Genomic DNA, 14,257 nt, shown 5'->3' with positions numbered 1-14,257 from the left:
AAGAAACCTCTCGAACACTACTGAAGGAGAGCGTCAGAAGGTAGCCACAAAATCATAAATACATTCCTACTGTGTCACCTTGGTCGCCCCCAGGATTGAGCTGGACATGGTAGAGACGGGCCGAGGACACAGCTCTGGGCCAAAGGGGAGCTTGCTCACTGACTCCCTCTTTCACCTGCGAAGCGACAAAAACACAGAAGCAGGGCACCACTCCCCAGCCCTGTGTGCCTGCCTCAGTACCTCCCCGTACTGTAGATACTTTGAACTTTGGGAAGCGGCCTCCTGACTGCTGTCTCCCTTCCCGGTTGGTGTGACAACTCAAAGAGCAAAAGTGACTAACAAGGCTTGGCATGGACTCCATGGTGAGTAACTGTCAGGACTACTCAAAGGGAACTCTATCCACTTGTCTCGCTTTGTTATTTACCGCCAGGTCTGCCTATCACCTACAATGATGCCGCCCCTGGGGAAGCATCCCATGATGAGGGAACCTCCACCCTGGCGTGGGGGTGGACCGGCTACAGTGAGGAGCGCCCCTGGAAAGCTTAGGCAAAGAAGCCCCCGGACAAATGAGCCAGGATCCCTCCAGGAAAGGAAAACACAAGTGACGCCTCGCGGCTGAAAGCAATGTTCACCGCGCTGCGGTTACAGGAGGCGGTACCGGAAAAACGCTTCCAAAGGACCGTGGTGGGGACCGGGGCTGGCAACGCCCGGGGACACATGGGGTCGGCCAAACGGTGGTGAGGGTCACATCCGCCTGCGCTCTCTGACACCGCTCCCCGGCTCCAGCCAAGCCAGGGACACGAGCGGGAGGCGGGGGCTGTTCTCAGGCTGCAGGAAAAGGCGACCCGGAGGCCGGCGGCGCGGGGCCTGGGGCCTGGGGCGGGGAAGACCGGAGGACGCGGGAGCCGGATTCCTGCACAAGCCGCCAACACGGTGGCTGCTCCCGTCGGGCACATTGGGAAGGGGCGGCCAGGGGGCTGGGACACCGCTTACCGCACGGCACCCGGTTCCTCCGCTCCAGCCGGCACCGACGTGGAATCGTGCGCTCGGCCCCGCCTGTTGCTCACAGCCCGGCCCAGGGCGCTGCGGGCGGCACGGGCGGCGCGGGCGCGGAGCCGCGGGGCGGGTGCAAGGCGGGGGCGGGGCCTCTGCGCCCGGGCCGCCTCCTCGGCCTATAACTGAGCCCCCGGGCTCCTCGCTCCCACACGGCCCCCACCGGACCCGTGAAGCGGCTTCGCCCCTTGCTTTGGACCTCGGGCCTCACTCCTCCTCCAGATGGACCCCAAGTGCTCCTGCCCCACTGGTAAGGGAGCCCTGCCTTTGAGCCTTAGGATGCCCCCTTCCCGGGCACAGGACGAGAAGGGAGGGCTTTGAGTTTTGAGCTCAGGAGGACTCCTGTCACGGGTCCAGGGCTTTCTTGGTAGCCAGGCTCCTGAGGGCACGTCAGTCTCCCTTTGCCTCTCCGTTGACACTGAGGGCACGGAGGCTCCAGGCTGTCCTTCTTGAGGTCACCCGGCAGGTCAGGGGATTGCTAGACCGGGACCCAGCGTTTGGAGGAGGCCTCGGACCTGCCACGATTTGATGGGAGGAGGGGATGCTGCCTCTTTGGGGTTCAGGCCATGGGCCCCGGCCCCCGGCCCCAGTCGGCCTGGGCTGCGTCTGGAGCCCGGGACCTTCCCTGTGGAGTCCCATCAGGAGGGGACCTACTCTCCTTGGACCAGAAGAGAGGAGCTGGGGCTTCTCTATGCGCCCGAGTGGACAGGAGCTCCCAGGGCTGGGTCCTGACAGAGGAGGAGGGCTCAGGGAGGCATTGCTGACCGTCTGCTGTGGCTCCTGCATCCCCGTCCCTGCTCACTGCTGGCCTCCTTTCCCTTCCCGGCAGGCGGCTCCTGCGGCTGCGCTGGCTCCTGCACCTGCAAAGCCTGCAGATGCACCTCCTGCAAGAAGAGTGAGTGTGCGGGGCCTTCTCTGGGAATGCGGGGTCTGGGCTGAGTGCGAGGAGGGGGCCCAGAGCTCAGCAGGCAGGCAGGAGCAGGACAGTGACCAGACTTCCCGGCACCCCCCTCACCAGGAAGGGATTCACAGTCAGAGCTGGAATCACCTTCGGCATGACCGAGACCCAGGCGCGCACTAGAGAACAGGGAGACTGAGGCCCAGACGGGTCACCGACAAACAACCTCAGACCTGTCACTAGAACTAGTCCTCCTGCCTCCTGAGTCCCGCTTCCGACTCCTCTCAGGGACTGAAGCACTTTAGGGACAGGAACCAGTGGCCGTGCGTGGCTTCTCGGACCTGGTGCAGCCCCTCCCTGTCGAAGCAGCCCAGAGCTTCCCTATCCCGAGCGGGAGCTGCTCTGTGCGGGCTTTGCCTCCACTTTGATCCTGAGGACTTGGCTCACATCACTGGTGGTGCTGGGGGCTGGCTTTCTCCTGTCCCCAGAGGCCCTGCTCACTGTCTCTCCAAGGCGCTGTGCCCTGTCCTGGGCACAGATGGGCCGGGCAACCTGAACCTAGTGTCTGAGAGCAATTACCTCAGGACAGAGGACACCATCGTAAACTCAGGGTCTGGGCCCGAGGGCGGCTGGGGCCAGGCCTGCTGCTGGGAAGGGTGGTTCCGGACAACGCGTGGTCGGACCGCACGCTGCCCTTGCCTCCCCAGGCTGCTGCTCCTGCTGCCCCGTGGGCTGCGCCAAGTGTGCCCAGGGCTGCGTCTGCAAAGGGGCCTCGGACAAGTGCAGCTGCTGTGCCTGATGTCGCGGAGAGCCTGCCCCGGGTGTCCACAGAGCAACCAGGACAAACCTGCATTTTACCGTTTTTCATACAACCGGACCTGACGCTACATTGCTTTTTCTATGAAATCTGTGACTTGTAATAAAAGCTGTTGACTTTATTCTGGCTCTGTCTTCCTTGGTCTGTCTTGGACAAAGAGACTCCGTGCCCATCAGGGCTGGCGTGGGGAACTGGACTGGACGTGCAGAGACCTCGGCTCTGGACCAAAGAGTACCCCCACACACACCCCACACCCCCAAAACACACACACTGAGCGTCTTAGCCGCTTAGGTTAATTTGAGCTTCCGTTTCTCAGCTCCAAAGGATACCCTCGCCAGATGACATAGGGCATTGGACACACAGAGGACACACTCCCTCTATTCCCCTTAGGAAGACGGATTGCAGAGAAAGTTGCCCATTTCTCATTTTCCTTCTCTGGGGGCCCCTGCCAAACTCAGCGCTCGGTGATGAGAGCCTAGAAAAGTACCCAGAGGGGATGGAATCCCACACCCCTCTCGTGTGACTTCTGCACGGGGCTTGCGTCTAAAACACCCTGGAAAGACCTCTTTGTATTTTCTGCCACAGTTTTCACCCTGGTCAGGAAAACGGATCGCGAAGAAAACACGTCAAAGGACACGATATGTGACACCCAGGTTTCCCTTCAACACGTAAAACCACCTTCACACGTGCAGGAGCAATTCTGGAAACTGGACGCTCTCATATGCTGCACGTACGTTGAAAGTGTGCCCGAGTCCTGGGAACACTTCACAGATGCCCCACTGTGTGGACCACACACGCCTGGAGCAGCTCTGCCCCCTGCCTCCCCACAGGGAACCTCAGTCTTGGCTTGCCCAGGGCTACGGACAGGACACTCGCCACCCGTGACAGCTCCCTGCAGGGGCTTGGCTCTGAATCTTCGCAAGTACCTCCCTAGGTCAGGCTGACATCTTCCCTTCCCTCAAAATCCAGCCCGGGGCTCCCTGACACCCCGAAAGAAAGTGATTTGGATTTGGTGGGAATTTCCCGGCTGTTTCCGAGACCTGGTTTCAGAAGAAGGACTTCACGTGTTCCTCTGCAGAGTGATGGTGGTGCTGCAGTGCGTGGCGGGGGTGGGGTGGGGGGGGGCCTGGTGGGGTTTATTAGCAACAAGTGTGTGCTGAGGGAACGGGTAGTCTATTTCAGGTGTTGGGCCCCCTGGCGGTCTGGGGAGGGAACTCCTATTTGATGGGCACTCCGAGAGAAAGAGGAGACACGTGGCTCAGAAGTCAGGACCAAGATGGGCCACAGGTGCCCCGAGTGCACAGGGCATTTCGGGAGCCGGCCCGTGCTGCGTGCGTGGGCGTCGGCGTCAGGCACTCAGGTTCACAGCCACCGTGCCACTTCCTGACCTGGCAAGTCACTGATACTCTCTGAGATTTCATTTCCTCCTTTCGATACAAAAGATTAATGTCAATGAGGGGGAATAAGCGAGATAGTGGCCTGGCTCCCAGCTCGGGCTTTCTCCACGGTGTCCCGTACGATCGCTCTCTCCACACTGACATCTGTGCACAGAGAATCCTTGAGCTCCCGACAAGCTCCTGGAGAAAGGCTCCCTGGTTTGCAAGCAAGCTCATGGTGAGGGCAGAGATGGATAGGAACCTTGCTTATCCAGGGCCAGAGGGCGTGGGGATGTCCTCCAACAAGCCCCGTGGAACGAGTCACCGCCACAGCGTTTGGACAGACTCGGTGAACCTGCATGGTCTGGAGTGATGGTGCCAGTTCCAGAGAGGTTAAGCAACCTGCCCAAGGTCACACAGCTCAGAGGGCAGAGGTCTGAACCCACACTACAGCTGACCTCACGCCCTGGCCACAGCTGGCAGATAATGATGTCACTGAATGCTAAATCCTGCCTCTCACTATTCAGAGTTAGAAGGACCTCTCGAAATGGACAGATTGTGCTCCTGGCTTGACACATGGAAAACTGAATTCCAGAGAGGTCACAGAACTATACAGACTGCCTGCTCAGTGCTCTTCCCATTGCTGCCCCTGTGCCAGCTTTCAACATCCTCATCTGTCATATGAAGTCCTGGTGTAAGATCGTGGGTGAGGGCATGATGCTGCAGTCCGCCTGCATGAGTGCCAATCTCACCTGCATCACTTACAGCCACAGGACATAATCTCTCTGTGGCTCAGTCTCCTCCACTTTTTGTTTTGTTTTGTTTTTGTTTGTTTTTTTTTTTGCGGTACGCGGGCCTCTCGCTGCTGCGGCCTCTCTCGCCGCGGAGCACAGGCTCCGGATGCGCAGGCTCAGCGGCCATGGCTCACGGGCCCAGCCGTTCCGCAGCATGTGGGATCCTCCCGGACCGGGGCACGAACCCGTGTCCCCTGCATCGGCAGGCAGACTCCCAACCACTGCGCCACCAGGGAAGCCCGGTCTCCCCCACTTTTAAAGGGGCAAAATAAAAGCATATGATTCAGAAGATTAAAGAACTAGTTCATGTAAAGAATTTAGTATGGTGCTTGGCACGTGGTGAGTGGCTACAATGTTAGCCATTTATTATTATTGTTAACATAGGGCGTATTTATTTACCTCTAGACACAGAAGCAGTGGTGGTGTGCCTAGCTGTGTGTCCTATGTTGTCCTCATCAACTGAACAGCACTGGGGATTTATAACCCTGAGCAAAACAGTCTGTGCCCTTTGCTACCACTTGCACCAGTATTTTACTTAACATTTTTCCTTTAATGACTTATATGTTTTAAAATATATTTGTATTAGCATTCTCCAGAGAAACAGAACCAGCAGGATGTAGGTAGGTAGGTAGATAGAGAGATAGATAAAGAGAGTGAGAGATTTATTTTAAGAAATTGGCTCATGCAACTGTGGAAGCTGGCACAACTGAAGTTTATAGGGCTAGCCAGCAGCCTGGAAATTCCAGTAGGAGTTGATGTTGGTTGCAATCTTGAGTCTAAAGGCCGTCTGGAGGCCCAATTCCCTCCTCTTCAAGAGACCTCAGTTTTTCTCTAAGGCCTTCACTGACTGGATGAGGCCTTCCACATTATGAAGGGTAATCTGCTTTTCTCAAAGTCTACTGATTTAAATGTTAATCATATCTGAAAAATATCTTCACAGCAACATCAGGCTAGCGTGTGACCAAGGATTGGGTATGACAGCTAAAACACGTGGGTACATAAAACTAACCGTTATAGACCACCACTTATCAAACTAGCACCCACACAACTTCGTAAACCGCGCTTAATCTCCCAACAAAGACAATAACAAGGTCATACTTCTGCCTAACGTGACACAACTATCCTACCTACAACTGAAAATGTATAACACCATCCCCAGAGGAGGATGCAAAGTCCTTGGGTGATGGTCACTTTTGTACTTGATATCACGTAACAAATACTGTGATGTTAACAACACGTAAACACTACAATGTAAAGTCAATACCTTCTATGTTATATGAGAAGGGGATAAAAGAGGGAAGAAAACAAAGATATTTGCCATATATATATAAACATATTTGTAACAAAATAATGAAGAAGTACTCCTAACAATTACAGTTGTCATTTCTGTTTCTGGAACTGGTCATGTGGTTATAGCTGACGTTTATAAACATCTTCTTACACTACCTATTCTGTATCCCCTTTGCTCCCTGCAAGCATCTCAGTTGGTCATGGTTCTTTACGATGCTGGGGTGACCCAAACCTTCATTTTTGAAGGGTCTGAGCCTTTATCAGTCCTGCCTTGATTGGGTTGTTATAGTAGTTTTTCACTGACTTTAATCACAGAGCAGGGTAGTACTAAGAGATGCCCTAAGGGATCTTCTCTATTCCATAGGCTTTTTTACAGCCATTGCAGAGTCTTAACCAATAAGCCTAGAGTAGTTGCTACTTCTTGCAACTAGCTCCGAGCAGCATAATATCATCAGTGTACTGGACCAGTATGATGTCTTGCAGAAGGAGAAGGCAATCTAGGTCCTTGAAAACAAAATCATGATATGGGCCTGGAGAGTTGATAAGCTTGAGGCTTCTCTGTTTAAAAGATTTCAAGCAGTACACTGATGTTGAAGATACATCAAAGGAAAACTTTGGGCCAAAGGAAAACTTTATCTTTGACCTTCTTCCCTTGGGAAGCTGACTGGATTCAGACCCGGTGGCACTACTTCCCAGCTCTGTGACCCTGCGCAAGTTATTTAACATCCTTGTGACTTACCTTTCCCACCAGCCAAATGGGCTCATAAATAACAGTATTCCTCTTTTTGAGTCTTTGTGAGAGTTGAAAGATAAACAATTAACCAGGTGGGACACACACACAATGCTGTCTAATGGTCAGTAATATTGAAAGGGAAACAATTATTTTTCTTGATATGCAGATGCCAGATCTGCCTATCATCTAAAATGACCCCTCCCCTGGGGGCATCCCACTTTCTGAACAACTTCCCTGGAGTGAGGTGGGCTGGCTAGGCTGTGGAGAGTCTCTGGAGAGTTTTGTGCAAAGGATCCAGACATATGTGCCCATACATCCTTTCAAACTTAGAGAGTGGAGGAAAGATGGAGCAGACAGAGGCCAGCGTCCGCCTTGAAACTGAGACAGAAAAATAGGGCCTAAGTCCCTCTGGGCACAGGGAAAGGAAAAGTACTGGGAGGCAAACGTCACATCCGCAGCTGGGACGCTGCACACAACTCCCTCGGCTCTTTCCACCGCCTGTGAGCTCATGCCGGGGGGCCGGGAGGGAGAGGGGGAGGAGGGCCGGGCGCGGCGCACACGGGTTCCGGAAAAGACGAACTTGAGCACCAAGGCAATGGGGCCTGGGGTGGCAAAGAGAGGGGGGACTGGGTTCCTGGAAGATCCCGGAACAAAGGTGACTGCCTACCTTGGGAAATTTGGGAAGGGGCGGGCAGGGAAGCTGGGAAACCGAGAACCGCCCAGCACACCGTCCCTCCGCGAGTTCTAGCGCCAAAGGGGCGGCCGCAGCGCTGCACACCGACCCAATCTTTGCTCACGGAACTCTGCGCTCGGCCCGCCAGGCTGCGCACAGCCGGAACGGGGGCTGCCGGTTGCACAGGCGCAGATCCGCGCGCCGCGTGCAAGGCGGGGCGGGGCCTCTGCGCCCGGGCCGCCTCCTCTGGGCATAAACTGAACCCGCCGGCTGCTAGGTTCCAACACGCTCCCAACCGGCCCAAGACCCTCTTCTTCGCCACTTGCTTTGGACCCCCGGCCTCACCTCGCCTCCAAATGGACCCGAACTGCTCCTGCCCCACTGGTGAGGAACCCCTGGCTCTGGAACTTAGGATGCCCCTTCCCCAATACCAAGAAGCATCCCTGGGTTTGGAGGAGGGAGGAACATTTTGAGCTTGAGCTGAAGTAGGCGTCTGTAGTTAACCCGGCACGTGCTTTCTCCCTGGACAAGCGCCTTCATCCCCCATTAGAGTGTTTCCATCCAACTGGGGCTTCCATTTCAGAGGCGAGAGGCCTGAGGCTCAGGGCTGTTCTGCGCCACATCATGCAGGTGTCAGGGGGCTTCTGGGTCGGCCGCAGTGCTCTGTCCAGGCCTCTGCATTCCCTGTGCCGGGTGCGAGGGGACATTGCCTGTTATGGGCTCAGACAAAAGGTCCTGGCCACCAGACCCAGGCATCCTGAATGGGCTCTGGAGCCTGGGACCATACCTGTGGGGTAAATACAAGACAGTACACAGCCCTTTGCATAGAAGGGCAGAGAAGGAGGGGTGAGACTTCTGTCTGTTCTATGCTGGACAGGAGTCCCTAGCACTGGGCCCTGCACCCAGGAAGAGGTTGCAGGGAGGGATTACTGACCATCTGCTGTGCCTCCTGCATCCCCGTCCCTGCTCACTGCTGGCTTTTCCCTTCCCGGCAGGCGGCTCCTGCGGCTGCGCTGGCTCCTGCACCTGCAAAGCCTGCAGATGCACCTCCTGCAAGAAGAGTGAGTGTAGGGCTTTCTCTGGGAACCTGGGGGCTGCAGCTACGGTGAGGGAGGGAACCCAGAGCGGGCTCTGAGTGTATGGCTCTGGCGGGGGGGCTGGTCTTCCTTTGCCCTTCGGCACCTGTCACTGCTGCTTCTGACTTTCTGCCTGTCCTGGGCTTAGTTGGGGCAGGGCAGCCACTTCATAGTGGAAGCCAAGCCCCAAGGTCCTCCCAACTGTCTTGGAACAGAGCATGTTTTTCTGTACTCGGGGTCCTTTGGATCTGAGGGCTTGTGGCAGGGCTGCTGGTGGGCAAGGAGGAGCCTGGGAAAGTCATCGCTGACATCTGCTTTCGCCCCTCTCTCCCCAGGCTGCTGCTCCTGCTGCCCCGTGGGCTGCGCCAAGTGTGCCCAGGGCTGCCTCTGCAAAGGGGCCTCGGACAAGTGCAGCTGCTGTGCCTGATGTCACGGAGAGCCTGCCCCGGGTGTAAATGGAGGAACACGGGCCGACCTGCGTTTTTATACCGCTCTGACTTGATTGCTACATTCCCTTTCCTATGAAATATGTAAGTGGTAATAAAAGTTGTTGACACTATTCCGACTCGCCTTTCTTTTCTGTGCATTGGGAATAAGGGCTTTTGTGCCATCCAGGGCTGGTGTAGGAGACTGGGTGAGAAGTGCAGAGACTTGGGTACTGGAACAAAATGTGAGTCCCTAGCAAACTGAGTGCCTAAGACAAGACACACTCCCTCACTGGGTTCATCTGCGTAACACGGAACAGCATTAGACCAGATGCTCTAAGGGTGTCGAGCAGATACAAGGTCCCCTCCATTCTCATGTCAAGGGTTGGTGACATGGCAAGGGTTGGTGGCTTCTCAATGCCTCATTTCCCATCCTCTGATTTCCCTGGCTAACTTCACTTCCTCATAGATTTTAGGCTTGATAGACTCTAAAGAAGTTGGAATCACACCTCCAGTTACCTGGAAGTCTCAAACTCCCTGCACTGAAAGACGTGTGAATTTTCTAGCTGTGGTTTTTATTTTCCAACTTCACAAACCTAAACTGTGGTAAAATAAAATTAAGTGAACTACTAAGAAAAATTTAAAAGGATACAAAACCCAATTTTTGATTCAATAAATCTGAATAAATATATGAAGAACAGAGTAATACAGGAAAAATTTAAAAAGTAAAAACATGTTTGTTCACTTGAAACTAACACAATACTGTAAATCAGCTATACTTCAATTATTAAAAAAACCCACGTGTTCATCAAAGGAGTATGTTGAACGCTGAAAACACTTTCAAACACCCCACTATGTGGACACCCCACTATGTGGACCACCCACACCTGGAGTAGCTCTTCCCCCCCATCCCCACAGGGAACATGTGTCTTGGCTGGCCCAGTGCCAGTGACAGGACACCTGCTACCCCTGAGAGCTCCCTGCGGTGAGTTGGCTCTGAATCTTTGGAAGTTCCTTAAGGTCAGGCTGAACTCTACCTTCAAACTCCAGCCCTTGGTTACTTGAAACCAGCAAACTGACTAGGAATTTGCAGGTAATACCCAGCCATTTCCCAACAAGAGGCAGGTACCTGGAAACTGGTTCCAGATGGAGGACTTCACGTCTGCCTGTGCAGGGTAGCGTCAAATTCTGCATTTACAAAGTTGTGGTGGTATTTATTAGGAAGGAGTGAGGCGCTCAGTGACTTGTAAATAATGGCAATAGCTAGTCCTCCTGACAACTTTTGGATGGATTTGCTGTTTGATGTAAAGTCAAAGAGAACGAGGAGTCACGTGGCCCAAGTGTCAGGCCCACACTCACCCACAGGTGTCCTGTGTGCAGAGGGGAGTTCAGGAGCCAGCCTGTGCTGGGTGCATGGGTGCTGGTGTCAGGCAGTCTTGGTTCACAGACCACAGTGGCACTTACCAGCCGCATATCCTAAATGAGTCGCTCAACCTCTCTAAGTCTCCATTTCCTATAAAAAGGAGATTATATCCCTATGTGGTATTGAGAGTGGCCTAGCTCCTCACTAGGGCTTAATAAACAGTGTCTATTATGATGCTTCTGTTCACAGTGACTTTACTGGGACAGAATCTTGTTTAATTCCAACAAGCTCTTGGGGAAAGGCTCATGGTTTTGCAAGCATTACTCCAGGCTGGAGGTTAAAGTTTGATTGCAAATTTACTGATCCACTGGCAGGGGGAGTGTGGATGCCCTGCAGTAGCCCCCCTAGGATAAGATGCTGCCACACCATTTGGAGAAACACAAAATCAATGCCCACCCTTCATATCACTTGATCTACAATGAACCAGTAACAGAGTGAACCTGCAGGGGCTGGAATGATTGTGCCAGCTACCCAGTTTAAGCAACCTGCCTAAGGGCACACAGATCATATCCAGAGGTCTGAACCTATAGCAAGGCTGTCTCACCTCCTTGCCAAAGGTCGCTGATTATGAGGTCACTGAATGCTGAGTCCTGCCTATCATTATTCACAGCTGGAAGGGTCCTCTGAGACAGTCTAGCTGTGCTTCTGGCGGCAGAGATGGGAGACTGAAGTCCAGAGAGGTCACAGAGCTGTGCAGAGGGATCTGACTGCCTGCTCAGTGCTCTCCCCACTGCTGAACACTGAAAGGGAAATAACCACTTTTCATGCTTTGTTATTTAATGCCAGGTCTGCCCATCACTTACAATGATCCCTTCCATGGGGTGGGATCTCATGCTTTGGGAACCTCCATCCCGGAGCAGGGTGGACTGGCTAGGATCAGGAAAACCCCTGGCAAGTTCAGGCCAGGAGCATAGGGACAAATGTGCCCATCCATCCATTCAGTAGTGGAGAACAGAAGGAAGGATGGGAGGCAGAGGCCTGAGTTGGCCGTGGTGCTCTTTCGGAGAAACGTTAGAGAAACGCTGCCTAAGGACCATCGTGGGGACCAGGACAGGAAATGGTGGGGGAAGAGGGAGTCGGAGGATTGGTGGTGAAGGTCACATCCACCACCAGTCTCTGCACACAGCTCCCAGGATCCTGCCACGCCTGGGACGTGAGCGCGAGACTAGGGTTGCACACGGGCTCCGGAAAGGGTGAACCTGAAGACAACAGCGCGGGGGCCGGGGGTGGGGAAGACAGCGAGACGCAGAGGCTGGGTTGCTGGAAAATCCGGGAACAAGGTGGCTGCCGCCCTCGGGAAAATCGGGAGGGGCGGACAGGGAGGCTAGGACACCGCGTACTTCCTGGCAAACAGTCCCTACGCGCGAGCAGGCACCAAACTCGGCTCTCCCGTGCGCAGAGCGGACCCATGCGCACTGGGAGAATCCTGCGCTCGGCCCCGACTGTTGCTCACAGCCCGGCCCCGGGCGCTGCGGGCGGGCGGCGCAGACGCGGGGAGGGTGCAAGGAGTGGGTGGGACCTCTGCGCCCGGGCCGCCTCCTCTGGGAACAAACACTGCAAGCAGGCTCCTAGGCTCGACACGCCTTCCACCAGCTCAGGTGCCTCTTGCCCGCTTGCTTTCGATCCCCGGCCTCACGTCGCCTCCAAATGGACCCCAACTGTTCCTGCGCCACTGGTAACGAACCCCTGGCTCTGGGCCTTGGATGCCCGCTTCTCAGGCACAGGACAGAGTGGCCCTGGGGTTACATGAGGAAGAATTTTGAATTTGAGCACAAGTGGACGCCCACGGTTCACCCAGTGCTTTCTTCCTAGCCAGGGCAGCGACAGGATATTTTCAATCTATTTTTTTTTTCTTTTTCTTCGCCGTACCACTCGGCTTGTCGGAGCTTAGTTCCCTGACCAGGGATTCAACCCAGACACTAGGAAGTGAGAGCGCTGACTCCAAACCACTAGACCGACAAAGATTTCCAGCCTCTATTTTTGAGAGTAAAGAGGCTCAAGACTGTCTTTCTTTAGGTCACTAAGCAGGTCAGGTGATTCCTAGACCGTGACCCAGCGTTTGCAGGAGGCCTCGGAGCTGCCAGGACTTGATGGGAGGAGGGGACGCTGCCTCTTTGGGGTTCAGGCCATGGGCCCCGGCCCCCGGCCCCAGTCGGCCTGGGCTGCGTCTGGAGCCCGGGACCTTCCCTGTGGAGTCCCATCAGGAGGGGACCTACTCTCCTTGGACCAGAAGAGAGGAGCTGGGGCTTCTCTATCCGCCCGAGTGGACACGAGCTCCCAGGGCTGGGTCCTGACAGAGGAGGAGGGCTCAGGGAGGCATTGCTGACCGTCTGCTGTAGCTCCTGCATCCCCGTCCCTGCTCACTGCTGGCCTTTCCCTTCCTGGCAGGCGGCTCCTGAGGCTGCGCTGGCTCCTGCACCTGCAAAGCCTGCAGATGCGCCTCCTGCAAGAAGAGTGAGTGTGCGGGGCCTTCTCTGGGAAGGCGGGGTCTGGGCTGAGTGCGAGGAGGGGGCCCAGAGCTCAGCAGGCAGGCAGGAGCAGGACAGTGACCAAACTTCCCGGCACCCCCCTCACCAGGAAGGGATTCACAGTCAGAGCTGGAATCGCCTTCGGCATGACCGAGACCCAGGCGCGCACTAGAGAACAGGGAGACTGAGGCCCAGACGGGTCACCGACAAACAACCTCAGACCTGTCACTAGAACTAGTCCTCCTGCCTCCTGAGTCCCGCTTCCGACTCCTCTCAGGGACTGAAGCACTTTAGGGACAGGAACCAGTGGCCGTGCGTGGCTTCTCGGACCTGGTGCAGCCCCTCCCTGTCGAAGCAGCCCAGAGCTTCCCTATCCCGAGCGGGAGCTGCTCTGTGCGGGCTTTGCCTCCACTTTGATCCTGAGGACTTGGCTCACATCACTGGTGGTGCTGGGGGCTGGCTTTCTCCTGTCCCCAGAGGCCCTGCTCACTGTCTCTCCAAGGCGCTGTGCCCTGTCCTGGGCACAGATGGGCCGGGCAACCTGAACCTAGTGTCTGAGAGCAATTACCTCAGGACAGAGGACACCATCGTAAACTCAGGGTCTGGGCCCGAGGGCGGCTGGGGCCAGGCCTGCTGCTGGGAAGGGTGGTTCCGGACAACGCGTGGTCCGACCGCACGCTGCCCTTGCCTCCCCAGGCTGCTGCTCCTGCTGCCCCGTGGGCTGCGCCAAGTGTGCCCAGGGCTGCGTCTGCAAAGGGGCCTCGGACAAGTGCAGCTGCTGTGCCTGATGTCGCGGAGAGCCTGCCCCGGGTGTCCACAGAGCAACCAGGACAAACCTGCATTTTACCGTTTTTCATACAACCGGACCTGACGCTACATTGCTTTTTCTATGAAATCTGTGACTTGTAATAAAAGCTGTTGACTTTATTCTGGCTCTGTCTTCCTTGGTGTGTCTTGGACAAAGAGACTCCGTGCCCATCAGGGCTGGCGTGGGGAACTGGACTGGACGTGCAGAGACCTCGGCTCTGGACCAAAGAGTACCCCCCCACACACCCCACACCCCCAAAACACACACACTGAGCGTCTTAGCCGCTTAGGTTAATTTGAGCTTCCGTTTCTCAGCTCCAAAGGATACCCTCGCCAGATGACATAGGGCATTGGACACACAGAGGACACACTCCCTCTATTCCCCTTAGGAGGACGGATTGCAGAGAAAGTTGCCCATTTCTCA

General features: G+C 55.5%; 2 protein-coding genes, 1 long non-coding RNA gene and 1 pseudogene across 3 annotated transcripts in view; 3 read left to right on the top strand and 1 right to left on the bottom strand.

Moving 5' to 3' along the window:
* LOC115847808 (uncharacterized) overlaps nucleotides 1-1,090 on the bottom strand; it is a 92,369-nt gene extending 91,279 nt beyond the window's left edge. The window contains exon 1 of the long non-coding RNA XR_009560036.1: nucleotides 994-1,090. This is a non-coding gene — a long non-coding RNA (uncharacterized lncRNA). The remainder of the gene's footprint in view (nucleotides 1-993) is intronic.
* A 185-nt stretch (nucleotides 1,091-1,275) lies between these two features.
* Nucleotides 1,276-2,773, top strand: LOC132593939 (metallothionein-1E-like). Its single transcript, XM_060288996.1, has 3 exons — nucleotides 1,276-1,303; nucleotides 1,883-1,948; nucleotides 2,659-2,773. The coding sequence occupies exons 1-3, from the start codon at nucleotides 1,276-1,278 to the stop codon at nucleotides 2,748-2,750; spliced, it is 186 nt and encodes a 61-aa protein (XP_060144979.1). The 3' UTR covers nucleotides 2,751-2,773.
* A 4,748-nt stretch (nucleotides 2,774-7,521) lies between these two features.
* Nucleotides 7,522-9,269, top strand: LOC115850521 (metallothionein-1E). The gene is made up of 3 exons (XM_030852223.3): nucleotides 7,522-8,018; nucleotides 8,630-8,695; nucleotides 9,046-9,269. The coding sequence occupies exons 1-3, from the start codon at nucleotides 7,991-7,993 to the stop codon at nucleotides 9,135-9,137; spliced, it is 186 nt and encodes a 61-aa protein (XP_030708083.1). The 5' UTR covers nucleotides 7,522-7,990; the 3' UTR covers nucleotides 9,138-9,269.
* A 2,834-nt stretch (nucleotides 9,270-12,103) lies between these two features.
* LOC115850523 (metallothionein-1E-like) lies at nucleotides 12,104-13,814 on the top strand (annotated as a pseudogene).
* Nucleotides 13,815-14,257: the final 443 nt, after the last annotated feature.

This window comes from Globicephala melas, chromosome 19 (assembly GCF_963455315.2).
Source record: "Globicephala melas chromosome 19, mGloMel1.2, whole genome shotgun sequence".
NCBI lineage: Eukaryota > Metazoa > Chordata > Mammalia > Artiodactyla > Delphinidae > Globicephala > Globicephala melas.
The sequence above is the reverse complement of the archived record's forward strand: the minus strand, read 5'-3'. Positions and strand labels throughout refer to the sequence as shown.

Excerpts from the sequence above, each read along its gene's own strand:
- LOC132593939 (XM_060288996.1), top strand. The coding sequence starts at position 1,276 with ATGGACCCCAAGTGCTCCTGCCCCACTG. Across the intron at positions 1,304-1,882 it reads CAAGTGCTCCTGCCCCACTG|GCGGCTCCTGCGGCTGCGCT; the intron begins GTAAGGGAGCCC and ends CCTTCCCGGCAG. Across the intron at positions 1,949-2,658 it reads ATGCACCTCCTGCAAGAAGA|GCTGCTGCTCCTGCTGCCCC; the intron begins GTGAGTGTGCGG and ends TTGCCTCCCCAG.
- LOC115850521 (XM_030852223.3), top strand. The coding sequence starts at position 7,991 with ATGGACCCGAACTGCTCCTGCCCCACTG. Across the intron at positions 8,019-8,629 it reads GAACTGCTCCTGCCCCACTG|GCGGCTCCTGCGGCTGCGCT; the intron begins GTGAGGAACCCC and ends CCTTCCCGGCAG. Across the intron at positions 8,696-9,045 it reads ATGCACCTCCTGCAAGAAGA|GCTGCTGCTCCTGCTGCCCC; the intron begins GTGAGTGTAGGG and ends CTCTCTCCCCAG.